At 33.6% G+C, this 27,542-nt stretch overlaps 1 protein-coding gene across 2 annotated transcripts in view; it reads left to right on the top strand.

Annotated features, from left to right (window-relative positions):
• LOC118185717 (A disintegrin and metalloproteinase with thrombospondin motifs 9-like) overlaps window positions 1-27,542 on the top strand; it is a 690,813-nt gene that overhangs the window by 646,810 nt on the left and 16,461 nt on the right. For both annotated transcript variants that reach the window (XM_085807434.1, XM_085807433.1), the window contains 6 exons: window positions 7,541-7,741; window positions 8,973-9,111; window positions 12,366-12,555; window positions 13,399-13,523; window positions 16,700-16,896; window positions 24,300-24,400. In XM_085807434.1, coding sequence (XP_085663560.1) covers window positions 7,541-7,741; window positions 8,973-9,111; window positions 12,366-12,555; window positions 13,399-13,523; window positions 16,700-16,896; window positions 24,300-24,398 — 951 coding nt within the window. In that variant the 3' untranslated portion in view covers window positions 24,399-24,400. The remainder of the gene's footprint in view (window positions 1-7,540; window positions 7,742-8,972; window positions 9,112-12,365; window positions 12,556-13,398; window positions 13,524-16,699; window positions 16,897-24,299; window positions 24,401-27,542) is intronic.

The raw sequence follows: 27,542 nt of genomic DNA, 5'->3' as shown, positions 1-27,542 counted from the left end.
GTTTGATCACCTTTAGTCTTTGGTAAATCATCATCTGAACTCGTGGGCTGATCCAATGGTATTTCATTCAGAGTATTAAAGTTGTTGTGTAATTTAATAGGACTTCTGTCCCTATCATTATCTGGATTTTTACCTTGTGAGGATTTATCCTGAGTTTTATCCTGTTGTGTTAACTGTGTGTTAACAGCAACTAGCATTTCAATCATACTTTGTAAGAAATTGTACATCTTATTTTCAGTGTCAGTGAGTGTACCATTCTGCTGGCGGATGGTATCAAGTTCACTAATCTGTACCCTCACGGCATCCAAAATCGTATCCATAATCGCAATACAGAATTAAGAAATCCTGCGCCCAATCAGCAGTCCAGAGTCCCGCGCCCTGGAACCGGACCCACTCGAAGGTGTTCCGGCAGACGGATGAGCGGGCGAAAGTCTACTAGGCCCCTATCTCACACCTGACAGCGTGAGCCTGGGGGTAACTAAGCAGACACAACTACCAAAATCCGAAGAATTTAATTACGCGCACGCAATTAATTTAAAATCTGATAATTAATTTAAATTGCAAAATTAATACGCAAAAATAAGCGCAGAAAAATCAGTAACAATAGCGCGGTATCACTCGTACCAGCAATTAGGCATAATTCGCAAGAAAGGGCAAAATAACAGGAAAATTCCTAAAATAATACAAAATAATAAAATTATAAAAGCATCCAGGCTTTTAAAAATCAATACAAACCGAAGATTAGCATTTAAAAATGCTGATGCATGCGGATAAGAGTTTGCACGTGGTCGCACTCCGCAACACACGTAGATCGGACAGGGCGTACACGTGATACAGGATCGGAGGCAGGCACAATATCAACGACGAACCTTCTCCTATGGCGTCCACCCCTCGAAAAATGATGTCCCACCATGCAACTAGCACATGTCTTATATTGGTGTATAGCAGGAAAAAAAAAAAATCATATGTGGAATGAATAAACAAAATAAAGCGTGCATTCTAAAATATTCATAATAAACACATTAAAATGCATTTTGTACTTATTGCATATATGCATGACTTGTAAAATTTTGCATATGCGCATTTTGCATATAGTATATATTTAATATTTTTAAATTTTAGAAACAAAAGAAAATATTTTCTTGAATATTATTTTAAGATTAAAATTTTATACTCATACATATGATACTAAATAAAATATTAAAATTGGCACTTGATACAAAAACATTTATAAATGATTAAAATTGAAAAAAGTCATTTTTCATGAAACTTTGTAAAACATGTTGTTTCATTCTTTTGTAAGCATAGAGGCACTTCACATGTTTCACACATCCAAAATGTTTGTCGTTCTTCTTTCGATATGCTGCAATATGCACATCTTCTCCTGCTCGTTCTCTTTGGCGTTTTACTTACATTTTTTAGTCTCTTTTCTGGTTGTACGAACGGGTTTTTAGTTTTCATTTGAACTGGGGATTTCAGTTTTCTTTTCAGCTCTTTCTTGCCTGCAAGTGCCATTAGACCTTCTGTAACTGAGAGAAGAAAATCTTTCATTGTTTTTACATCATGATCAGGTTCGCGAACAAACTTGAATAAATGTGTTTACTATACTCGCATCTAAAAAGTAAAAAAAAAATCATCTGCCACCATTTTCTTGCTTTTGCGGTCTATTTCATATAGTCCTTTCAGTTGATCAATCAGTCGACATATCCCATATTCTTATTGTATGAAATAATGCTGTTTGGGCACAGTACTTTTTTTTTTTTTTGTCTTTCCATCTCGTTCTTTTCTATTAATTTCTTTCATTTCAGTTGCCTTTTCCAAGCAAGACAGGATAGAAACTTATCTTTTATCCTTCCATTTTATGCAATAAATTGAATCATCGCTAACTGAAAAGTGTATATATTCTCTTGATATAAATTTGTCTTTTAAATTTTGGGGTAGATACTTCCGATCCATATTTACAGTGCCACATGCATAGATTGGTCTGTGTCTTTAAAAAGCGAAACAAATTATAACTACTTCCCTTTCTTCTTCAGCAATAACTTCAACCTCAGTTATTCTATCTTGGATTTCAATTTCATCTGAATCAGACCTGACATCTGAAGCAGAGTCGCAATCGGATGGCAATTCAGCAAAAAGATCCAAAGCTTCCTGAGTTGTTAATTTTTTTCTAGACATTTTAGCACATCAGAGCATACAACGGATGTAAAAGCGGGAGCAATCACGAAAAAAGTAGATGCAAAAAAGAAAAGAAAAAATAATCGTGAGTGCTGCCATCTATTGAGCGGAAATTCAAGTGTGTGGTGGGACAAATTTTAACCCACTTATTTCAACTGCAAAATTAATGTTATAAAATATTGAATCCAATTAAGATTTTTGAAAATAAAATACCTTTGAATATTAAAAAGAATCATACATATCATAAATTGTATACCAAAATTATTAAAATATTTAAAAATGCGAGATATATGGATATCACTCTTGTGATCCTATTTTGAATATTTTTTGCTTATAAACTTAAGCCCTGGTACAGTAGTAACATCTACTGAGAAAAATAATAACTAAAATTGATTATTTTTAAAAGATTAGAAAATTTCTAATGGAAATTGCTAACTGAGAAAATAAATATTAATTAGGTGGGACATATATTGACCCATCATGCCGCAAAGGGTTAACACAGGAAGACCTCGAACTGAATGTCTCTTACTAGTCCTGACAATAGCAGCATAATTTATATGACCAAACCGACCATGCCATAATTCACTATTGTTACGCTGAACTATGAATGCCTCAAATTTCGCAGATTTGCCCCACTTTTTAACTATTTTCGGGAATACATGATAGTTACTTCCTATCAGCTTAGCCTTGAACATAGTTTCATTTTCATCATTAGTAATTTTAATTTGCCCATTTTTACCATAAAATCTCACTCCATTGATATCCACCTTAGGTCCAGATATTTAATTTCGTCTCGGTTCAGGTGAGTATAAAACATCTTTAAACAAAATAATTCTATCCCCAAATTTCATTTTAACAGTACCTTTGGTGCCTGTCCTCGTGTAAAATTTCATAGTGAAATAGGTTGAAAATGTCCATATGTTGGCACTCCTTAGCGGTGTCACAAAATGCCGTGTTAGTTCTTAAATATTCCACTATTGTATCCATTTTTAAATCTTCATGGAGACGTTTGTTCTTCACATACGGGTGTGCATTTGTGATAATTCTTAAAAATTGGCTTTGCACAACTTGTAATTTTTGGATTTCACCCTTCGTAGCGGTAATCCATGCTGGCGAAGCGTACGTCATGATGGGTCGGGTTGTGGCTAGATAAATAAGTCGTTTCTTGTCCAACAAAAGTTTTGAATATTTCCCTATCATGGGATATAAACATTTCATGACTTTAATCGCTTTATCCCTGATTTGTTGGATGTGATGCTACCAAGTGAGCTTGGCGTTGATGGTGATGCCCAGATATTTGGCTTGTTTCACGATAGGCACAGCCTCGTTAAAAAGATAAACACTTTGCCTGATCGGAACATTTTTCTTCCTTTTCCTTATGAGTAGGAGCTGCGATTTTTGAGCGTTAATTCGTATCTTCCAATATCCACACCATTGTTCTATGGAGGGAATAGTGTCTTGGAGTTTCCGAATAGCATGATTGATGTTAGCAGACTTCACTGCCAAGGCAGTGTCGTCTGCATAACAGGTTAACATAGAATTATGATTTAAATGTAATCTCGAAAAGTCTGAAACGTAGAATAGATAGAGTATAGGGCCAGTCACAGAACCCTGTGGAACACCGCTAGTCATTATTTTAGTGCTGGATAATTCATTTTTTACCGAGACTCTGAATGTCCGATCCCTGATAAAAGAATGGATTAGCAGAATGAGTTCTCTGTCCAGTTGAAGGTCAATTAATTTAGCAATTAAGCCCTCATGCCAGACGCGGTCGAATGCTTTCGCCACGTCTAGCACGAGTATAGCAACATTAAGTTTGCAGTGCAGAGCTGCACCAGCGAATTCGGTTATTCGGACAAGTTGCTTCGTTGTTGAGAGGTGAGCACGGAATCCAAATTATTCCGGCGGAAGATGCTGAAAATATGGTTTCAGTCTATTCACGATAATTCTCTCAAAAATTTAGACTAATAGGACGATATCCGTCTGGTCGGGTGTGATCTTTGGCCGGCTTAGGTAGTAAAATAATTTTAGCAATTTTCCAAGGTGTTGGAAAGTAAGAAAGAGCAAGACAAGCATTAAAAATACTTGTCAGGCTGCAGATGATGTTAGGCGGCAAATTTTTAATTGCTGTATTGCTGATTTCATCAATTCCTGGAGATTTCTTTTGTCTCAGGTGTTTGATAATATTAGTCGTTTCAGTAGGAGTGGCATATTTAATCGGAAGTCTGACTGAAGGGGCGTTGAGCCAATCCCTCACTCGTAGGAGGGTCTTTAATTCGAAATCAGAGTCATTTGGCCAATCATTTGGCGAGAACTGTTCTTGGAGGTGTGCTGCGAAGATTTCTGCCTTTTCCTGATTGGAAATGGCAATATTACCTCTGTCATAGAGGGGTCGATTACTTGTGAAGGTAGTTTTAAAATTTTTGATTAAAGACCAGAACGTACCTTCTCTAGAATACAGATTTAACATTTTATCATCCCATAGTTCTTCTTTGAAGGTTTTAATGGCCTTCTGAATTTGCTTATTTTTACGATTTATTTCACGCTTAAGTGCCGGGTCCCACGTTAAATGATAGCATTTCCTGAGTCTATTTCGCTCTCTCATAAGCTGTCGTATTTTAAGGGGCAGTCTGAAAGCCTTATCACGATTAGTAATTTCAGTACTGGCTTCCTTAATTGCACCTTGAATGCTTTCACTTAATGCATTAATTACGGTGTTTATGCCTTGTTTGGTATTGAGATTTTGCAGTCGAGGAGGTGAATTTTTCATGATATTGCTGAAGAGATTCCAATTCGTAATATGCTTAGTAGAGAACTCAGAAGTTTTTGTCACTCCTAATGTTGTGATTACGGGGAGGCGGTCAGAGGACAATTCATGAAATACTTCCATTGCAACGGGGATAGTCGTTGTAGTGACTGCAATGTCTAGTATATCAGAAAATTCAATTCTATTTATGAAGCCGCATGTATTCTGGTGGGGCATGTAGCGCCACCGGATGCTGTAAAATATATTCATGGAGAATTTTACCATTTAAGTTTGTCCGACGACAGTTCCAGTCTATATGCTTAGCATTAAAGTCCTCGGCAGCAAGGGTAGGTATGTCATCCGGTAGAATGCTATTTAGAAAATTATCACATAGTCTATTCGTTGGAGGGTTTTACACAGCACAAAAATTGATGTTATTAAACACAGGAAGAGTGACACACACAGTAGTTTGCTCACAATTAAAATTTCTTGAATTAGATATAAGACAAGATGCATAATTACGTTTCACATATATTGCCACACCACCACCTCTGTGTGAAAGTCTATCACAGCGGTATGAATTATAATTTGCAATTCTCAGGCTTTGGCATGGTTTTGCATGAGTCTCTGATATGATTGCAATGTCAATATCATGCTCAGTTAAAAAATGGTGCAGTTCAGTAATTTTGGTGGGTAGCCTGCAGGCATTCCATATCATTATTTGTACGGGAGTACACTTTTTCATGTAATTAGCCATTAACAGCGGCTGCATTAGTATGATCTTGAGATACGTTTGACTTTGCCATCAGAGTAAATCCAGTTTCTTTTAGAGCAGAGACAAGCATACGTAGCTCAGCTGCAACTTGGTTTGCTTCAGTTAGAAATTCAGGAGCGAGGCCGGTGTTTAAAGCTTGTGCATAAGTTTTAATATGCACCACCCGATCAGAGAGCGTTTTCACAGCCGGAGTGGTTTTTGGTTTTGGAAAACGCACACATAATCTGTAGTTAGCTGTATGACCTATCTCATGACAGTTGGCACATTTAGGCGGAGTTGCCTTATTCTTGTCACAGTTAAATGATTCATGAGGTTCACCGCAATGAACACAACGTGGTTCGTGATTGCAGTGCGATTGGGCGTGATGGAACCCTTGACAGCGATAACACTGCAAGGGTCCCTTACGGCCACGGTATCTCTCAACACTAATCTTCATTCCTAGCACAAATTTTAACTGGTATCTCCTTGTTTTTCTCCTTGCGGGTTAGAGTAACGAGAAACAGGGGAAGCTTAATAACTTCTCCGTTACGCCTGATAGTGAGTTGGTTGACCCGCACGACGTCGAATCCATGTTCTTTTAGATCCATCATAATTTCCTCAGGGTCCATGTAAGACGGGAGGTTACGTACTTTGATACTTTGATACAGAAGTAATTATACAGGGGGTCTACTGCATTCGCAGTACTTCCCTGTAAACCTGATGTAATTCCACAATGGGCATGGTGATGAAAAATGCCAGAATAAATCCCATGGAGGGAGCAGTGAGCAGGAGGAAAAAGAAGAAAATAAACAGCAGTCAGGTGTGTCGCCCTCTGGTGGCGGTGATGGGGGCTAAAAGAAATTCAAAGTCCGGAGGTGGAAAGCCGAGATCAGGAGCTGGTGGATAGAAGCAAGGCACTTTGAGATGTTCAGGCTGGTCACGTGGGTGGTCACCCTCTCGGAAAATGGTCCTAGTCGATGCTGCTTAAGTTAGGTGTGCAAATTCATTATATTAATGGTGTGGGCAGTGAAGGGCCTATTGTAATAATCATCCTCTATGATTTCATAATTCAAAATATTAGAAAAGTCCGCTATGCTATTTTGATTTGCTTTCCTGTTACATTGAAAGAAATGTATAATAAAGTAAACAAATAAATATTAAGCCTTTTTTTTTTTTTTTTTTTTTTTTTTTTTTTTTGTAAATTATGTTACCCTTTAGATCATAATTGTTCTTTATTTCATAAATTACGGTTTCATATCTTTAATTTTATAATTTCTGCGTGCAATCTTACCGGATTTAAACTGATGATCTATAATCCGGAAAAATCGATAATCCGGAATCGCCGAAGTCCCGACGAGTCCGGATTAACGACTTTTGACTGTATCTCTTTTTCTGGAAGATACTGTTATTGAACTATGTATATTTTTTGTTCTTAAAAGTTCTGATTTAAATACTGTTGGATAGAAAATTAATTTATATACATGTGTGTGTGTGTATATATATTGTGTGATGAGCACTGACAGAATTATGTAAGTAAAGCATCATTAATTTAGGAATGATCATATCAGAAAGATTAATAATATGGATGTTGTTATTCTTAAAACATGAAGAAAAATACTAAATTAAAAAAAATATTTTAAGAACTGTTACAAATTATAATTAAAATGTTATCTCGCAAACATACGAATATGTAGAGACTGAAAGATAATAAATTTTTACCAAAAAATCAGTGTGTAAAATAGCAGAAGTTTTACATTGTGCTTTTTGTTGTTTCCTAAAATATTAGCTTTATTAAATTTTGCGTTATTTTTTTTTTCCTGTAGAGCACTTTCTGTTTTTTATTTTTAATATTTTATTATTAGTGCTCAAAATCTTGTGGTGAAGGAATTAGATCTCGTGCTGTCACCTGCCATGCTGTAAATATCTATGGTTGGGTTGATCCTAAACCATTAAAAAACCCAAAAGGTTTCTGCCTAATGTCTCGACGTCCTAGACAGACTGAAAAATGTAATTATGGTCATTGTTCTGATGGATTTGTCTGGAGGCCTGATCCCTGGCTTCAGGTAAGAAATTTAATTTTATTTTCTAACTCTTCAATTACTCGTGATACTTTATAATTTTTTATGCCAAGGTCACAAAAAATAAAGGAATTCCCATATTAATCTTATAAAATAAAGAAGTATTGTGGTTTGAAGCATATAACAATAATATCCAATAATTGTTTTCATATATATAGTATAAATTCTGATAGCATTATTCACCATAAAACAATGAAACTGTTTATACTGCATATGTTAAAAAGAACTATGTACATTAACTATACCTATGTTATCATGAATGTTAAGCAGAACAGCAACATTCTGGAATTTTCATATTTTTTCTTTTTGTATTGCTTCTGCACACTCTTATCAAAGAATATGTATTGTTAAGAAGGAAAGCTTGGCAGCAGCAGGCGTGGCTCCCTCCGAACGAAAAGGGACACAACTGCGCATGCGTGAAATATCTGTCACCAAAAAGCGCCAAAGCTCGAAGCTGATGTCGAAGTTCGAACAGGTTCGACGGTCACATTTATCAAGAGTTTAAAGCTGTGTGACTCCATTTTTTTCTATATATCCACAGATATAAAATCGGACATCAAACTGCGATATTTATAATACAAGTTCAACTAGTAAAGCAAAAAAGCACGAAAATTCTAGTTTAAATTATCGCAAAAAGTCAAAGAACGATTCATCTTAACCCGTGTTCCTCAATTTCCTGTGCACGTGACAGAGGTGGAAAATCTCGGCTAGGTACATCACAAAGGGGGAAATTCTCGCCAACGGGTTCTGTCGCCAAATCCCTTGACGAATTGTCCCTCTTCTTTCTAACAGCGTAGAAGACAAACTGGTTTACATTACGTCTATGGAGCCTTTCCTTCTTTACATAGACTTTCTTTGCTCTTATCTTGCAAAGTCTTTTATTATTCCATTTAATTAAGTTTCTTTCTTCTAAGCATGACTGTTTTCCTGTGTTTTATCTGCATTTTGCAACATCGGTGTTATCCTGTCATGTTTATAAGTGGAAAACCTCAACTAGCAGTTTAGTTTGAAAGCATATATCAAACTTATTTAATGAGTTCATTTTAGTGTAATGTCTAAATGGTTTTACTTAGACATATGTTTTTTAAAAAAAATAATTACATGAATGCTTTTAAAAAGCTTAAAATTTGTATGCATTGATAAATATAATTTAAAGATTAGTTATGTTTGCATATTTGGACCTTCTTTTGAATTCTGAGAAAACAATATGTTTCAGTGTGAAGGAAGATGTCAAAATGCTAAACAGAAAAGAAAACTGCGTTGTTATACTCTTCAAGGACAGAAAGTTCCTAACAATAAATGTAATCCTTCAATGAAACCTCAGAAAAGGAGACGGTGCTCTAACTCACCTAAATGTAAGTTGGTGATATTTATTTACAATGCTAACATGTGATTATTATTCAGAACTATTTAAAATATATATTTATAGAGAATTGGAGAGATTTTTATGTGTAACATAAGGAAATGTCGACTGACTGAAGAGGACATCGCATAAAATTTAATATTAAAACATTTAATTGATAATTTATGTCATACTTCATGTCTAATTCAGAAAAATATATTTTATCTGTATAATTTTTTGTGTAATTAAAACTTTTTTAATGTGATCATATACATTATCAAGGATCTACTGTATATAAACTGTTTTTATTCTGAAACATTATTTGGATCTTTAAAAACTTCTATGTAGAATTTCTTATTTGGCCAACTAAACACTTTTTAATTGCATTCGATTTTTGACATTTAAGCAATTTTCATTGATTTCATACTACTGAAATTTACAATATTTCATCATATTTTAGTGCATAAATAAATATCCAGTTTATTTTAACAAAACCTACTATAAAAAGGTACGTGTTCTTACTGACTGAAACTGAAAGCTTGAAAAAATACTGCTGAATTTTTGTCTCTGTGTCAAAATACAGCATTGTAATGCAAAACTGTAATAATTTATGTTATTATATTGGTTACTTCATTGGTGACCCTTATCTGGATTGTTATTGCCCAAACTCAAGCCGTTGTCCTAGCAGTGTACTTACCGGTTCAGATGCACATAGTCTTCTATCCCTTAACCCATAAACCACTGTGAGCAATGAATGATGTAACAAACGCGAATCAGATTGGCGGATTTCTAACGTTTACTTACATCTTTTTTGACATTGTTTACTATTGCTATAGAATGCCATCGGAGTTTAATTCTTTAATTAATTAAAATACACCTAAATTAATTTAAAATGCAATTTATATACGAGATCAAATGATTAAAAGAAGAAAGGAATCATATGCTGCTGAGCAGTTTTAAATAAAATGTTTTGTGGCTGCTAAAATTTCAAACTTTGCTTTTGAAAAAATGAATAAAATGACAAATTAATAGCAATAATATTAATTATAAATGTTTTAATATTGATTATAAACATTTTAGAAAATATATTTAATTCATCTGTTAAAATTGCTTTGAACGTGTTTTATGAAGATTTTAAATAAAAGCCTGTAATTTATGTTTATATTAACTGATTGAATAGCACTAGGTTTTTATTTTATATATATATATAATGAAATTCAGCAATAATTTTTTTAAGAAATTTGAAATGATTTAATGACCATATAGACAGCTTATATTCTTTAAACTGTGTTTTCTCAGTTTCCATTGTTTTGATAAATCCTTTTATTTAAAGTCCTAAAACTTATATAGATATGGCCTAAATTATTTAATATTTTTACCACTTAATTAAAATTATATACTTTAGAGAAATAAGAATGGGTTCTGCAAAATACTGAAAAGAAAAATTATCTGAAGTGGAAATGTGATTGAGATCATATTTGTTTCAAAGTTTTTGCATAAAAATGTGTTTTTATTTTTTCTCAGAAACTAATTCATTAATTGCAAAATCGATCCATAAAGTTATTAAGAACTTTCTAATAAATACAATAAGAAAATATGGGGGGAAATCATTGAAAATTGTAGGAGGAGAATGACATTTTTAATTGTTAAACTTTTCTTCCAAAAATTTAAATTTAAAAAAAATACTGGCAAAAATATTTTTCTCATCTTAAAGTTATTTTGTCTTACAAAACCATTTAATAACATTCATAAAAGTAGATAAAAGTTCTTAAATAAAAAAATCATTCAAAAGGTACCAAGTCCCCTTGTCGAGTTGAAGCCAATATGCGCATCTTTAGTTTTATTTTGAACGGTATTTCTGGAATACCCAGCATCAGATAACCTTGTCTGTACTTGTTTACAAATTTCCATATTTCATATGGTTCTATGTAAATTTTTTGGATGATATCGCATCCTCAGATATCTACCAACACGATTGTTTCTCTGATAGTATAGCAAGCAGTCAGTTGCACGTCAGCCATGTTGTTTGTTAAAATTAAGTGAACCACACAGTGCAGTATGGAAAATCTTCCCATTTGCCCTGCTCCCGAGAGATAGGAACATTCTACCTACAGTTCGGAGAAGCAGTTAATGCTTGTCGTCATGTGAATGGGACACGTTGAAAGAACCAGTTTTTGCTATTGGTCGAATCTGTTTTTGTTAACGGGGCTTATGTGCCTGTAGTAGTGAGGTAAAATTCAGAAGTTAACTCCACAACTGTTACATCCATGGTTGCAGCATCACTCAGTAAAACAATATCTGCTGGTACAGTGTATCAAAGACATCACATCAAGGTAGGGTAAACTGAAGTACCAAGTGTTTGAATTACGCTAACTGCCGAGTTGAGAGGGGCATGATTAAAGTAATGCTTTCAGCATCTCATTTGGACTATCTCAGATAGGCACAACGTCCTGTTGACAGACAAATCCAGATTTTCCTTGGAATCAGGTGATAAGAGTGTAAGGGTCTGGAGAGAATAATGCACAAGGAATTAAGTCCAGAACATCATCAAACACCATGCATTTAGAGGTAGCAGCATCATTATAAGGACTGAAATTTCAATGGAATATCACACCTGTTTGCACATCTTTAAAGATAGTTCTGTGATGGCAGCACAATATTGGAATGAAGTCCGGCACTCCATTTTGAGACTCTATGCTGCAGCACTGATTTCTTTTTTATGGATGATAATGGCCATCCCTATCAAACCAGCATCATTAATGAGTACCTGGAGAGTAAGGGCATCTCTCATAGTGAGTGGTCACCATATTCCCATAGCCTTAATCCTCCTGAAAATCCTTGGGATGCTTTCAGGCATTTTATCTCTCCATGCTTACTTCCTCCAGCCAATCTCAAACAGATGGAAACTGCCCTAATGAAGGAATGGCCATTGCTAGCATCTGCAATGGTTGATCATCTCTTTAAAAGCCTGATCATTGTTTATTTTTAGCATTAAAAATCAATTTTTTTATGACCTAAATGTGATATAATCATATAATTTATGAAAATTAAACAGTTTTTATATTTTTACATGCATGAACACATTTGTTATCTTCATGTGCAGTGTTATTTTAGTAAAAGCTTTATTTTCCATTTTTGTTGATTTTATTGTTGCCTGCTTAACTTGGAAGGCAGCATATTTCAGATTTTATCTTCCGTTTTGGATGATAATGCAATGTGAATAATATAGTATAAACTAATGTATATTTTATGTATGTTAATTATTAGGTCATCCTGAAAGTTGCTTAGATTTTCATAATTTGCAAAATAGAAGAGATGATGGTGATTATCAAATTTATATCAAAGGGAAAATAATAACTGTATACTGTCATGGCATGAATACTCAAAATCCTCAAGAATATATAAATCTAACTGAACGTAATTTCGCAGTCATATATTCATCTGCTTTAAATTTCAAGTATGTATATTTTGTTTTCTCTGTTTTTATGTTTTATTAAATTTTATTTCATTTTCTATACTGTAAATTTTTTTCCTATGCCTGAAATGCAATATTAAATAGTTTAGTCAATATTCAGTATATGTAATGTGTGTTTTAGTATGTGCAAATTATTAGTTATGTCTAACAAAAGTGTTTAAAGATGAAAAAAAATTAAAGATAGCATTTATTTTTTCATTCCCTTCTCTGTGCTTTCAAAGGGAAAATATAACAGTTTTCTCAAAATATTAAATAAAAGAAATTGACCTTTTTCATGTCAACCAGATTATGACAAAGGTATGAAGATTATTCTGCTTAAAAGTCTGAAATGGCAGCTTTGTTACAATTGTAGGATATTGTGCATGCCTTCTCAGTAGACTAAATAAAGATATTTGTGTTTTGCTGACATTTATTATACTACTCTTGATACTGATTAGGAAAGCATGTAAATTGCCTATTAAAAAGAAGGGCAGATTTTTATGAATAACTTTTTTTTTTCGAAAAGTGAAACCATGATTTACAAACCAATGAAAGTAATATTAATAGCTTGTTATATTTTGCTCCTTCTTTGCATTTTTAAACTACCTTTTTATGCAAACCAAGGTAACAGCTTAAACAATGTCATTTATGGTTTCCATTCTGATTTCCATTGATACAAGTAATTCAAAACCAGTTTTTTTTTCTTTATTTATAAATCCATCTTTGAAACCAAGTTTCATTATAGAATTTTTACTTAAATGTTTGCTTAAAATAAAGTTTAAAGAAATATTGTTGAATCACATTTATTTAATGAGGAAAGCTAATTTTTAATTTATTTCATTTCAGGTTTACCAGTAGTGACAGTTGTCTTTCGAATGATGTAACCTATGAATGTGATTGTAGCCGAAATGACTATGGTTACACAGAGTATTTTAAAGTTGCTCTAAATCGTACAAGTTTAACTCTCATAAGTATGGAATACACTTTATGTTACTTGGTTTTAATATAAAAAGAAATTAAACATCATTCTGTAGCTTACATTTCCTTGTATTTGAAATCACTGTAATTTAATATTCATGTGAATATTAATATTTTAAATGACTGTCACACCTTGTCTACTTGCCGTATGCTGCTCGACAGCAAATGCTGGGTCAGACCGCTGGCCTGGCCGCATCCACACACGTGCGTTCATTGGAATCCATCGCTGATGATCACATACTTCCAGTCAGTCCCACTCCAGCTTTCCCTAGTTTGGCAAAAATCCAGTTGACATTGCCTATGATGCGGGGTCAGTGGTAGGTGTTTTAATGGACGTCAGCAGTCGGCCAGTTGTCTCCGAATGATTTCCCTTGATACCACCAGATGCCTGGAAGGTGATAAATGGCATCAAATCGATGCTAGAGACGTTGTCAGCATGGAAGTAGCCAATTTTATGATTGTGTGATCCTCGTGCTCATTTGTGTTCCTGGAACGTCCTGACCCTTGCCTAGTGTAAGCTATCCCTTCCGTGATTCATTGTCGCTAACACTGAGCAACTACCATATTGCTCCAACCGAGGTGGTGGCTGATACGCCTGTTCAACCAACCTGCTTCTCTGAGGCCTACTATATGCCTCTTTTCCAAGTCTGAAAGTTCTGTTCATGCTGCCACCACTTACGTCTCAGAAGCATCTCTAGTCACAGTACTGTTCATCCAAGTTGACAGATTCGTTTGAATATCCCCATGGCATGAGCAATCATGCTTTTAAACTCTTCCAGCTGTGCATCTCATATGCACACAGCGCTCTTGCCCTTATCTCATTGGCATATAAATTTAAATCATTGGCATATCTCTTACCAGACTATATTCCTAACGAGTATTGGGATTTCTTCTGGGTGCATATATATATATATATATATATTGTGACAGAGTTATTTTCGTTTGCTTCCAGAGTAGGGATCTTCCCGCTACCTTTTTTCACACACAGGTACACAGGAGACTTTAAACCTTGCTTCCAATTGGTCAAAAAGGGTTTAAATTGGATTTTAATCCTGGTAAAAGCAGAGCCATGATCATTAAAAAGCGAAATGTTTGTTATGTTACATTTCAGTTATTTCTCAACGGAAATGCATTGGCTGTGGTAAAGCAAATGAAATAGCTTCGGGTCTTCCTTGACTCTAAATTTTCTTGGAAGTGACATTTAACGTATGTATCAGAGAAATGTGATAAATTACAGCGTGGACTAAGTTGAATTACATGCAACATGTATGGTATTATTTTCAACATACAGTTGTTCATCTATAAGCAAGGAATTGAACCTTTCATAATATATGATTCTAGAGTTTGGGGTATGGTGCTTATGAGAAAGATAAATTATAAATATCTCCAGGGTGGATACTTCTGTGGGTCATTTGTGGATGTTGTACCATAAGTTAAGAGTCTGTTTATTGAATTTCTTGTTTTCTTCCAAACGACATTGCCATTCTTTGTGATATTGCCTTTAGAGAAAATCTCTCTGCTTCTTCTGTCTCTGGTTATAATTGTGTTTTATCATTTGTTTTTCATCATCCCTCAGAAAGAAATGCTGTTAAAGTTACTCAATTTAATAATGAAATCGCAGATTATTTTTCTTGTAACTTGCTATACTAATGGCAGTAAAATTGATGGCAAAGCTGGTTTCACATTTGTGGTCTTCAAAAATGGCCTTGAATTCGAGCACTTTCAATACAGAATTCGAAATTAATGCAATGTTTTTAAACCTGAACTTTTGTGTTTAAATTTTGCCATCAGATAAATCACTGAACAAAATAGTGCTGTTTTAGACAATCTTGTTTCTACTGATTCCCTTTCATTCTTGGAGATCCTAAAATATATTTCTTCTAATAAGATAGTTATTAAAATTCAGAGACATCTTAAAAACCTAAAAGATAAAAGCATTTCAGTGTTTTTTACATTTGTTTGTGGTCATGGGGTGTTGTTAGGAAATGAACAGGCCAATTTTCTTGCAAAGGCTGCTACCAAGTGCGAAACTGACATTTTTATTAATATTTCTGAATCCTTTTAGAAGTTGTTCATGAAGAAAGTATTGTGGAGTCGTCGAATCATGAATACATTAGTTCAAATAAAGGGAGTTTAACTAAGAGATTTTTCCCTTCTATCAAAATGAAACTGCCTTGTCATCATTTTTTTTACAAGTTTTAAAATGACCCAATTCCCTACTGGCCTTGGAAACTTTAAAAGTTATCTGGGAAGATTTAAAATCGATTGTAAGACATTTTGTGATTGCAGCATCAGTAGCAAGAAATAAAGCAATGAACATGTGCTTCTTCCATGTTCCAAATTTGATAGTGAAAGAGAGATCTTAAAAACTGGCACTTTAAAATATTAAAATTTTGTCCTACTGATTTTCATTAGTTTATTTCCGACAGAAATGCCTTTGACTATTTTTGTAAATTTAATGTAAATTGTTGTAATCCTTCATAAGTTCTTTTTATTTCTTTAGATTACTGTTTATTTTTCTCTAGTGTGTATTATATTTATTGAAACAGTTTTCTATATCGTGTTCTGTGTTTCTGTTCCCATGTGATACTTTGTGGTACATGGGAAATTGTGTTTTTAATTTAAAAAAAAAAAAATTAATTGTACTTTTTTATATTGATTTAAACTACTTTACTTAAATATACCATCTCATGGAAAGAGGAAAAAGTCTGCAATTAAATTTCCAACTAAGGAAGGAACGGAATTTTCCTTTCCCTTTCAAAAATGAATGAGGCTATGTAAACATAGCAAGGATTTTGGATTTTCCTTAGAGGGTAGATGAAACAATAGAAAGGATTTCAAAAAACTATTTTGAATGGTATTATCAGGTGTGATTTCTATGATATCATTACTAAAGAGAAGAGATACAAAATATCAAAATATTCATATTTTATATCGAAAATGCTTGAAAATCTACTTTTACTATTGTTACACAAGTAAATCTGAAATATATATAATTTTATGTGTGAGGTTCTTAATTTTAACATTCTTTAGTTCCTTTTTTTTTAAATGCTCTTGCTGTCCTTTAAGGTATCTTAATTAAAATAATTTTTTTTACACATTTTGTTTATATATACTTAATGTTTAACAATGAAAATTGTATTCTTTTAATTTCTGCTGTTTTTTCCAGCTGATGACTTTACATTTAGTACTACATATTATGGTAAGCCTGTGCCATATGCAACAGCTGGAGATTGTTTCAGAAGACCAACTTGTCCTCAAGGGGCGTTTTCTGTCTCTCTTAAAGGTACTGACTTTTATGTTACATCAAGTGCTAAATGGATGTCAAAGTCTGGAAGTATACATGCAACTATCCATAGAACAGAAGTAAGAATTTTTTTTAATGAAATTATTGTTATTTTATTGGTGAAAATATTTTCGAAGTGAGTAATTATGATGAAATTAGAGTTGCTATGAGGCAAATTGAAACCAAACAGAAATATAAAGAATAGCAAATTAAATAGATTTACAAAAATGGCAGAGGAGCTGGGTTTGCACTGTGAAACTCGAGTTGGAAAGCACATATAGTCTGCTCCATTTGTCATCTTTCAGATAATTTTGTATAATTAAACAGGAAACAACTTCATTTCAGCAGATCAGTGTAGCAGGGTATAAGAAGAAATATTTGTATCAAATGTAGATGTGTACTCATTCAGAAATGCATTGAATCATCTAGTCAATAAAATACAGGGTGTTTATAAAGTCCCGGACCCATTTTGATGTTTAATAACTCATAAAGTAATGAAGATATAAACAAACTTATGGCATTTATTGATGGAATAACTTACATATTTTCCTTTTCAGGTTTGAATATCTTTACTTTTGTAAGTATTGTCTGCGCGTGTGGTTGATTTTAGATAATTTCATTTTCAGTCTAAATATCTGTACTTTTCTGAATATCGTCTGCTTATTAATTGCATTTTTCTCTTTTGTTTTTGGCAACTATTGCAATGTTATATTTACTTTTGATGTGTTTGTTCTAGTAACCTTGTATGTGATGTTTTATTCGACCGGATATTAAGGAGAATGCATACACCACAAGAGAAAGCACAGATTTTGTAGATGTTCATAGTAACAAAATACATAATGGAAACACAGAGAAATTGCAGAAGAATTTACCAAAAAGATCCTCCATCCAAAAGCAGCATCTTGCGGTGGGAAAAAAATTTCTAGAAACTGGAAGTATCGCAGATAAGAAACGTTCCGGACATCCCTGCACAAGTGAGTTTAATGTTGAGCGTGTCAGAGAAACAATTTTACACAATCCTAGAAGATCTGTGAGATCAACGGCAAGAGAATTGGATTTGCCAATTTCTACGGTGTACAAGGTTATTAAGAAAAAATTAAGACTGCATGCATACAAAGTTCAAATTGTTCAAGTTTTGGAACAAATATGCTAAGGAGGATAGAAGATGATGCTGAATTTCTGAAGTGCATAATGTTCTCCGACGAAGTATCCTTTCATCTTTCTGGCATTGTTAATCGCCATAATGTGCGCATATGGGGATCTGAAAACCCCCATGAATATCGTGAGGCACAAAGGGATTCCCCAAAGGTTAATGTGTGGTGTGGACTAATGCATGACTGAGTCATTGGGCCTTTTGTTTTTACAAAAAGGACGGTCTCATCAGTCGTATACTTAGACATGTTGGAAAACTTCGTATTTCCACAACTAGAAGAGCTTCAGCCACATGCCTTTTTGCAACAAGATGGTGCACCACCTCATTGGGGTACCATCGTTCGTAGTTCTTTGAATGACCATTTTACAGAAAGATGGATTCAGCGAGGAGGTCCAATTCCTTGGCCACCCAGATCACCCGATATAACGCTGCTGTACTTTTTCCTTTGGGGATTTGTAAAGGACAACATTTACAGGAGGAGAGTGTCAAACATTAATGACCTAAAAGCCAGAATTACAACCGCAATAGCCTCTGTGGATGCTGACATGCTTGCCGGTACCTGGCGTGAAATTGAATATCAACTTGATATTCTCAGTGCCAACAGGGGGCACACGTGGAAGCTCATTGACAAGAGTCACGAAACTTTTTGAGTCTATCTAACCCTTTATGTTATTAATTTTAATCTATCTTTATTATTTTATGAGTTAATGGGTACGGGACTTTATAAACACCCTGTATATTTAAAACAAAATAGAATTTTTTGAGTAGCATGAACCTAAATATCTTGGAAACTTGACAGTATAGTATAATAAGAAAGTTTTCAGTTAAATTCAATAATTCAGATAGAATTACAGCTAAACTGATTTTATGGTAAATTTCAGTGTCAAAAAATTATTCAAGTTGAGCTAACTTTTTCAGTTCCTATTTGAAAATATTGCTTAAAGTTTGTTATTTTTTATCATTTTTAAAGGTTTGGTTGGTTGGTTTATTTAGTTATGGCAAAGCATTCATGATGCTGAGTGCTGCCTGAGATGACATAACTTTGTTGTAAAGTCTTACAGTGTTAATAGTCATCCTGGCAGAAGGAATTATTTCTTCATATGAAAATAAAAATATTACATGGACATACAAGGCCTGTGTATATGCATAGATATGATTATTACAAACATTGTCTTGTACAAGTTGCATTTGATAGTTAGATATAATCATGACAGTTATGTGCACATTTAAACATTATCTGAATTCATATTTACAGTACTTTTACTGAGATAATCAAAGTAAACTTGTAATTCAGTTACACATTGACTGGATTTTCGATGTCATGTTCAACATTATTTTTAACAAGTGCATACAAAATGGATAGTAATAAGCTTACACTATAATAGTTTTTGCTCTTATAGTCCTGTTACTTTAATACAGGGGGGAGCTCTTTTTTTAATGTTGATTTTCAATTGTTGTAGTACTACCTGGCGTAAACTGGGTAGGGAGTTACGTGACTCAGTGTTCTAGTACCTTAGCTGAATTGCTTGGAAAAGTTGCAACTGCTATTAAAGTTTTAGTACCTATCAAGGGAGTATCTTTGTTACTGTTTTATTACTTGGATATTATTACAAGAGACAACTACACTAATCTCCTGCTCTGGTATCTGCGAGTTGTAAGCTCTATGTACTTAACTTTTTTAAGGCCCCTCCCCACCACTTTGATTTGCTATTGAAATTATGCTGTGAAGATACAAATCTCAAGGGCAGGGAGAATTTCTTAGTACCTTGTTGAGCATAGCCTGATTACCTCCTCTATCTTAGTTTTCGTCTGCTTGTTGCCGCAGGTATTTGCCGCCCATTGTGGACAGTATTTACTTTTTGGTATTTTTAAGTGCAATTTATCGGACAGTTCTGAGATTCATTTGCCAAATCTCGTAAGATAATGTGGGATGGAACCATGGCCAGTGTACAACTGAGTTTGTGCATCGCTGTATCTTGTATAGCTGAGCATGTAACTTTTGGAAAGAACTTGTAGGTTCTTCTCCCTGTGCTTTCCCATCTTCTCTGCCATTCTTGTGAAAGGCTATTGAGCATGATTTTTTTAAAAATAAGACTGTGGCACAATTACTGCATTTTCCAGTTTACTAGAGTCATTCGCTGCAGATTTCTCAAGCAAATCCGCCGCTTCGTTGCCAGTAATACCCAGATGAGCTGGAACCCAGATCAAATTATGTCTGTTGTCTGGGGAGATCCTTAGAAGAATTTTCTGTATATCGACTTCTTAATGGAAACTGGCTTGTGTAAGCACTTTGCATGGGAAAACTCGCAAAAACACCCATGCACCCAGCCTGTTCGCCAAGATTCTGACCCTGAACTGAACTTTTAGCTACTGTGCGTCTTTATAACTCAGCCACTGTGCTGCGTCTTTATAACTCAGCCACTGGTGGGCTTCTTTTTTAAAGAACTTTTTCCATTGTATTTGACGATTTAGCTAATTTTTGGACTAATTTTTACCCAGTGCTTCTTTAAGTTTACCTTTGTGTACTGTTTCATTAGAATTTTTGCTCTTGTTTAATTGTCGCTGAAGATAATGTAATAAATTTTCCTCTGATTGAGATTTGGACTTCGAATCTGACTTTAAAGGACCCTATATTTTTCAGTCAGCATGTTGGTTTGGTTTATTTGATTATGGTAAAGCACTCGAGGGCTGTCTGCTTAAGAGAAGAGATTCCTGTGTGGAGAACTTTCTAAGGAAAACTGGCCCATAAACACGTTACACATGGGAAAAACCATGAAAACACCCATGCGACTAGCCCGTTTTGAACCCTGGATTAAACTTTAACTGTGTTTAACAACTTTACCACTTGGCTGCTTTTGGGCCCAATCTGTATGAATGAGCAGTTTCTTTTTAGTAATTGTTTTATAGCTTAAAATCAGTCAGAAGATTGCTGCAAAAATTTTTCATAAGAATTATGCAATGTAACTTTTGTTTCAAATGAATTTGTGCAAATATTACACTTCAGTTACCACTTTACACTGTTTATATGGATTTGTGGTGTATAGTTGTACAGAGGCTGGAAAAAAATATGGAAACATGAAATAAAATCATATTGCTGTAACTAATAGAGTGTAGAAAAAAACATTGGCATTCAAAACAACTTGCAGTTTTCTTGAAATGAATGAATAGAAGTCTTCTATGTATTGCAAAGGAATCTTGTACCATTCTTCCTGTAAAACACTTTCAAGTTATGCTAATAATGATGGCGGTGGATAGCACTTGTGCAGATTTCTTTCCAAAAAACATTCAATAACATTAATATCTGATAATTGTGGTAGCCATAGTAGATGTGAAAGTTCACCCTCATGCTCAGAAAACCAGTCCTGAATGATGTGAGCCAAGTGAGCAGGAGCTCTCTTGTCTTGGAATATGGTATTACCATTGGGGAAGAAAATTTGTGCCATTGGATGGACGGGATGAGCCAAAATAATCACATAAACCTTGGCAGTAATGTGACCTTGCACAGTAATGATGGATCCATGGGATACCATGATATGGCTGCCTAAACCATGATCGAACCCCTGCCATGTTTTACTCTTGTCAGCAAACGTTCTGTATCATGTGTTTGTGATGGTGTTCGTCAGTCTTTTGGCTTACAAAGACTATGTACAAATTACATTTTTTTCATTTGCAGATCATCCTTAGCCTCAGTGCTGAAACCGTTTTTATAAAATTATCCACCTTATTTTTTTAAAAAAAATGTGTAATCTGAAGTTGGAATTTAGGATCAACATTTAAGGAAATATAAGCCTTTTGCTGCTTTTAGGGGGAGGGTGAAGGGATAATACCCTGCAGATAAGTTATGTGAAAACTATGAGATATAGATTAATGCTTCTTATTTCCTGTAAAGAGCCATTATAGTAGCAAATAATCTGCATGTACAAAAGACATCAAAGATTGCTGCAGAAAGTTTTCCTAAAGATTATATAATATAAGTTTTGTTTTAAATGAATTTGTGCAAATATTACACTTCAGTTACCACATTACCTATCCGTTTATACAGATTTATGGCATTAGCTGTATCTGTCTGTTTAACTACTTGTGTAAGAATATTGACATTTTCTGCATTTGGTGTTGGTTGTTATGCTTAATATAGTAAACTGCATTTTGAGTTGAGTTTTATTACACAGTGCATATAAAGAGATGAAATATTTTGTTTTTAACTCATTAAAGCATTATGAATATTTTAGAAATTAAAATTTTTGCTTTGCAAGGGCCTTATAAAATATTAGGTAGTTTTATATTTTCAGAGATCTTTCATGCACTGTTCAGACTTGTTTTATAAAATTGTGTACCTTATTCTGAAAAACTTTGAAATTAGAAGTGAATTTATGGGGCAAAATTTAAGGAAATAAAACCTGCAATCACTTTCCTTGAACACTCTCTATAACTTTTACAACATTAAAACATGCTCTGATTAGCTCCAAGGATTAAAGTATAAATTTATTAAAATTAGGACATAATCCAGACAATCATTTGTAACACATAACAAATTATTTCAAAAGTATATGTGTCCATATAATCTATGAATAAGTTTAATGGACATGCATGAGTTCTTGTGAATTATATTTCTACATCAGTTTACAGTTTTTTTTTTTTTTTTTCAAAGATAGCACATTATGCTTTTATTTAATTCATACTTTGAAAATTGTATTGTCACTTTGGTTTCAATGCTTCTTTATTTCTTAAGTGGCATTGCTATGGAAACAAAGTATCTCATATGTATTTCTAATCTGAATACCGCTGCCTAGACAGCAAACAATGGAGGGACTCCAAACATCACCGAGAGGGTCATTTTCAGTGAAGAGGGTGCTCCGTCTATTGTCCTCTCTGTGTTCTATTTACAGTCTGTAATAAAAAATGATGTGTTGCATGTGATGATGGAATGTGTGATCTATAAAGGAATATAAAAGTAAAGTAACTTACCCCCAAAGGATGACACTTCAAATAATGTGAATTAAGTAATATTTATTATAACTTGACCTCATAAAGTTTTGAATTAACACCAGCATAATCAAGTCAATATCGCCAGACAGAAGCTTAATAACCGTGATCGAATAGCGGCTGAAAGAAATGGTCCTGCCATTCCGAATCCTAACCTTTCGTACAAGAAATGCATAATATTCCAATCAAAGTGAATCTCAGTACATCGTCTTTAAACAAAGTTTCATGATAAAAAAATCAAATTTTATAATGGAGGAAATTGAGTTGACTGGTTATTCCAATATATTTTTGAAGAAACACAAGTCGGATATTCATATCATCCTGAAAGTGGAACACGTGCACATGAAGTTCTTTCGAGGATATTTCAATTCCAATATACTTTTGAAGAGTCGTAGAACCTCATTAGTTTACTGCAGGAGTTAGCATCTAGATAATTTTAGTTGAATATTCAGTACCAATTTCTTTACTCGGCGAAATACATTACTCTACACACAATATGGAGATGGCAGTCAAAAAAGAACGAAAAAAGCAAACATGACGCACACGTCAGCAGGGGTGAAGACAGCCAGAAGAACAACCTACACCTTCAGAACCCAACAGCAGAAGGAAGTAAAACCGGTTGTAGCCGTCAATTTCGCTCTGTCATTGAGAGGTCGCAGTGAACAGACTTGATGTTGAATCAATGTGGAGGCTTGCCTGCACACAGTCGTAATTGGCCTTATTTAACTCTGTGCTCCTTTAAATGTGTTCTTAGTATTTAATTATAAATCTTCTTAAAAGAGGTTTTTTTAAACCTGGCCTTAAAACTACTAATGTTGTAGCAAAATTAGACTGCTGTTGTAGGAAAATAAGACAACATTCCAAATATGATCCAGCACCACATTTGAATTTGCAGACTAGGGCAGGAATTCCGCCCCCCTCAGATCTGGGACTGGCTTTAGGCCGTATTCCCTCCCCCTTTTTATATATACTTGAACAACTCTTGCTATTTATTATGCTTTAAATTTTCTCTTTGGTGTCATTTTACAGAGCTGCAAATCCACTCTTATTCATTATTATTGATAATGCCTAATACTGAAAATAGGCAGGGCATCTGATTTTCTTAGCAACTTTTAAAAATATTCTAATAATCTTATAAACTGCTAAAATGTTTAGCCCTCAATAAATGATCCAAGCACTTTGTTGTTATACGCAATTAATACTGCTGCATGATTTTAAATGCATAAGAGCAGTCTGTTTTTTATGGGATGTATGAGACATTAATAAAGTTGGACTTACTATTTTTCATTCATGTTATTTTGTTTCATTTTATTATATTTTTCATAATGCCATTCATTCATATTATAGAATGATCAAGTTATTCATGGAAAATGTGGAGGGTTTTGTGATACATGCGGTCCTGATCCTACACTTGGCCTTGCATTAGATGTCTTCATGTTTACATGATGGTAAGTTTCTTTTTTTAATAATATTCATATGGTATTTTGCACTTTTATTTTTCATTGTCTGGTTAATCTTGATTCCTCAAAAGGCAGTACTATCATTATTGTTCAACAAACATAATCATTTGACCATGAATTAATGTTCATTGAATTACTTAAATGCTAAGCAGTCATGGCACAAAGGCAGTCTTATTTCCTAGTGCTTGAAATGAACTACCAACAGTTGAAGAAGTGGTAGCATTTGTACTAGCAGACTGAGATTCCTTTCTCAAATAATTAAAATCCAGATTTCCTTTTAAGGGAGTATTGAAGGGTCTTAAATATACTCTGTCACAAAAGTGTTATCTAAGCTGTTTCCAATACCATAAGATCTAAGATTTTGATAGTCACAGGCTACCTAGGCTGGTTTCCAAGTCTGACAACTGAACTTGTACATCATTGCATTATCACAAGGATTAAAAAGGTTTCAGTCCAATGGTATCCTTGTTGAAACAGCATTTTCCTTTTTTATTTGTTAGCAAATCTTTCCATTACATTTTTAAAGATTTTTTTCATTTATTAATACATTATCTATGGGAATTTTGGTACTCAGCTCATTGTAAAACAGCTATGATAGAGTCAAATTTAATCCCAAAATATAAATATTCCTATATTCCACTTATCTTGTTATCTATTCCTTGTGGTCTTTGAGAGCATTCCTGAATATGACTTTTGCAATCTCTACTTCACTTTTTGCCATTTTGTTACTCTCAGGATATTTGGATCTTGTCAAAACCCCAGCCTTTGATAAAAGTGCTAAATTGGAAGCTGTTTAATAGATCATGATCATTTACAATTAAAGGAAGCATCTTTCAACCTAGAAAAGCAAACCTTCCATCTGCTATTGATTTCCATTATTGTTTTGTTATTTAGTTTTTGATCTCACTCCACTTAGAATAACAACATGTTACAATTGAGTAATTGAAATTTCTGTACTTTATAGTATCAGTACCTACTTTTTTCAAATTTCATTCATGGAAATGTATGCAGTATTGGGATGTAGGGGGCTTTGTTACGTTTGTCTCTGATTTGCAAGCTCCTTGTTCTTGTTTGCGTAAAACAAATAAATTAATTCTATGTTAAAACCAAAGGAATTTGAAGGGTTAATGATTATAAGCAAGAATAAATGTCATGCATTACAAGAAAAGTTACTGAACTGTCTCGTAATGTCTTTAAAAAAATAGATAGTTGTAACAAAGTAGTTAAAAAATAAAAATGAAGATAAATGCAAAGCTGAAAAATTAAAAGCAGTTTTTAATGTTTGTTATTCAGAGGTATGGGGCATGGGTGAAATAACATGTTTATGGAAAAGGAGATAAAAGGAGACCAAGCAATTTAATTTTGTATCAAAACATGAAATAAACGTAAATGATTTTTTAATTCCATTTAAATGGCTTTAACAGAAAAACTGCATAATGGAATTCCTAATTTAGCTCAATAAACATTTTTTTACAAGAAGAGTATCTTTGACTGTACAGCATATTTCAAATTTAGAGGTACTCTCCCTTAAATAGAAACCTTTAAGATAATTTAGTCGTAACTTTAAATAAAAATGTTTCATAAAAATCATCAAGTATACTAGAAATTCAGCTGATGTAGAGAAGGAAATTATGTAAGGCAATTTCTGATATCAGTTGTGCCACAAAATTAAATTGACTCATTCTTTTGGGTTATTTCTGGAACATTATGTGACTTCCTACTTTTATAATTTAAAACAGAAAAATTGACTTTTTTGTTCATACATTTTTTAGCCCCCCCCTTTTTTAAACAAAGCATTTAATTACAATTCGATATTTGATATTTTGTTTTATGAGCTAAAATGCAAGCCCTTCATTAAAATTTTCATAGTTCACCACGGACTGTATGCGTTAGTAAAGCTTTTTGGAACTTTTGATGTATTTCAGTGTTATATAACAAACTGAATACTTTTATTCATATCTTACCAATACATTATCTCCCTTGCTGTGTTTGTACTTTTTTCATCATCAAAATCATTATTAGTGATTTAAAAGTAAAATTTCATTTCTTGTACATGGTGATACCACAGTTTTAGAAACTTTAGTAAGAGGTCCAAATTCTATAATGGAAGTCATTTTTAATTGTAAAGAATCGTTTTATGTTATCTGAAATTTTCGTTCCATTACTAGGCCAATTTTCTCAAGCTACTCAGATACTAGTTTGACCATAAATCCAACTGAGTAGCTTCTGGAACTGTGTCATTATTTGTTCTTATATCAGTTGCTTAATAATTGTGAACTACACTTAATACGTCAAAATTATCAGTTACTTTGCTTTCCAGATTTTTTTTGATAGTGCATCTGCAGGGTCATCTCACTTTCAAGCCATTTCAATGAGTCTTATGCATACTACAGTTATTTTAACTACATCCTTTACATTCTTTAGGAAGTGTTACATATTGGTTTATTCACAATGGTTGCTTGTGGTGACAATGAACGTTTTGGGATGCATAAAGCTGTGGTGGTGCATATAACACAATGGGATGCTCTCAATGAAAGGAGCTCCTATTCTATCTTTTAAACTCTCATAAGCTATGATAGTTAGTTTTGAATTTCTACATACTTTAAAAACAGTTGATGATATCAGTAAATATTTAATTTATTTAGTTACTGTTATTATCAGAGACAGTGAAAAGTATTTTTTAATTGTGTATATATATATCTTGTTTCTCTAGGTGTAATAAGTTTATTGATTGTTGCTAACTGGTGGCAACATGCATTTCAGTGTTAATTCATTTCTTGCTACAACTTGTGCAGAAGAATTGCAAACAAGAAAAAGAATATATAAATCAGGTCTATGCAGCTAAAATTTTATCAATAACATCGAATTTCCTTGATTACTATTCATCAGTGAAACCTTCTCTTTCAAAACTGAGTATATACTTCTTTTCTCCTTTTCCATAATGTATCTCATACTTTCTGTGATGCCTAATTTTCTATGAATGATCTTGGAACACTTTCAATAGCAATTGTATTTTGAAGATCCTGAACTTAGCATTATGCCTCCATTTTTTGAAGGGCTTGTGGAATCAGTTTCATTTGCAGAAACATTTTGAATAACAGCATTCACACGAGAAGCAATAAATCTAATT

This window comes from Stegodyphus dumicola, chromosome X1, assembly GCF_044657685.1.
Source record: "Stegodyphus dumicola isolate Sdum_Otavi_A_Nest chromosome X1, ASM4465768v1".
In the NCBI taxonomy this organism is placed as follows: domain Eukaryota; kingdom Metazoa; phylum Arthropoda; class Arachnida; order Araneae; family Eresidae; genus Stegodyphus; species Stegodyphus dumicola.
This window is presented reverse-complemented; position numbering and strand designations above follow the sequence as displayed.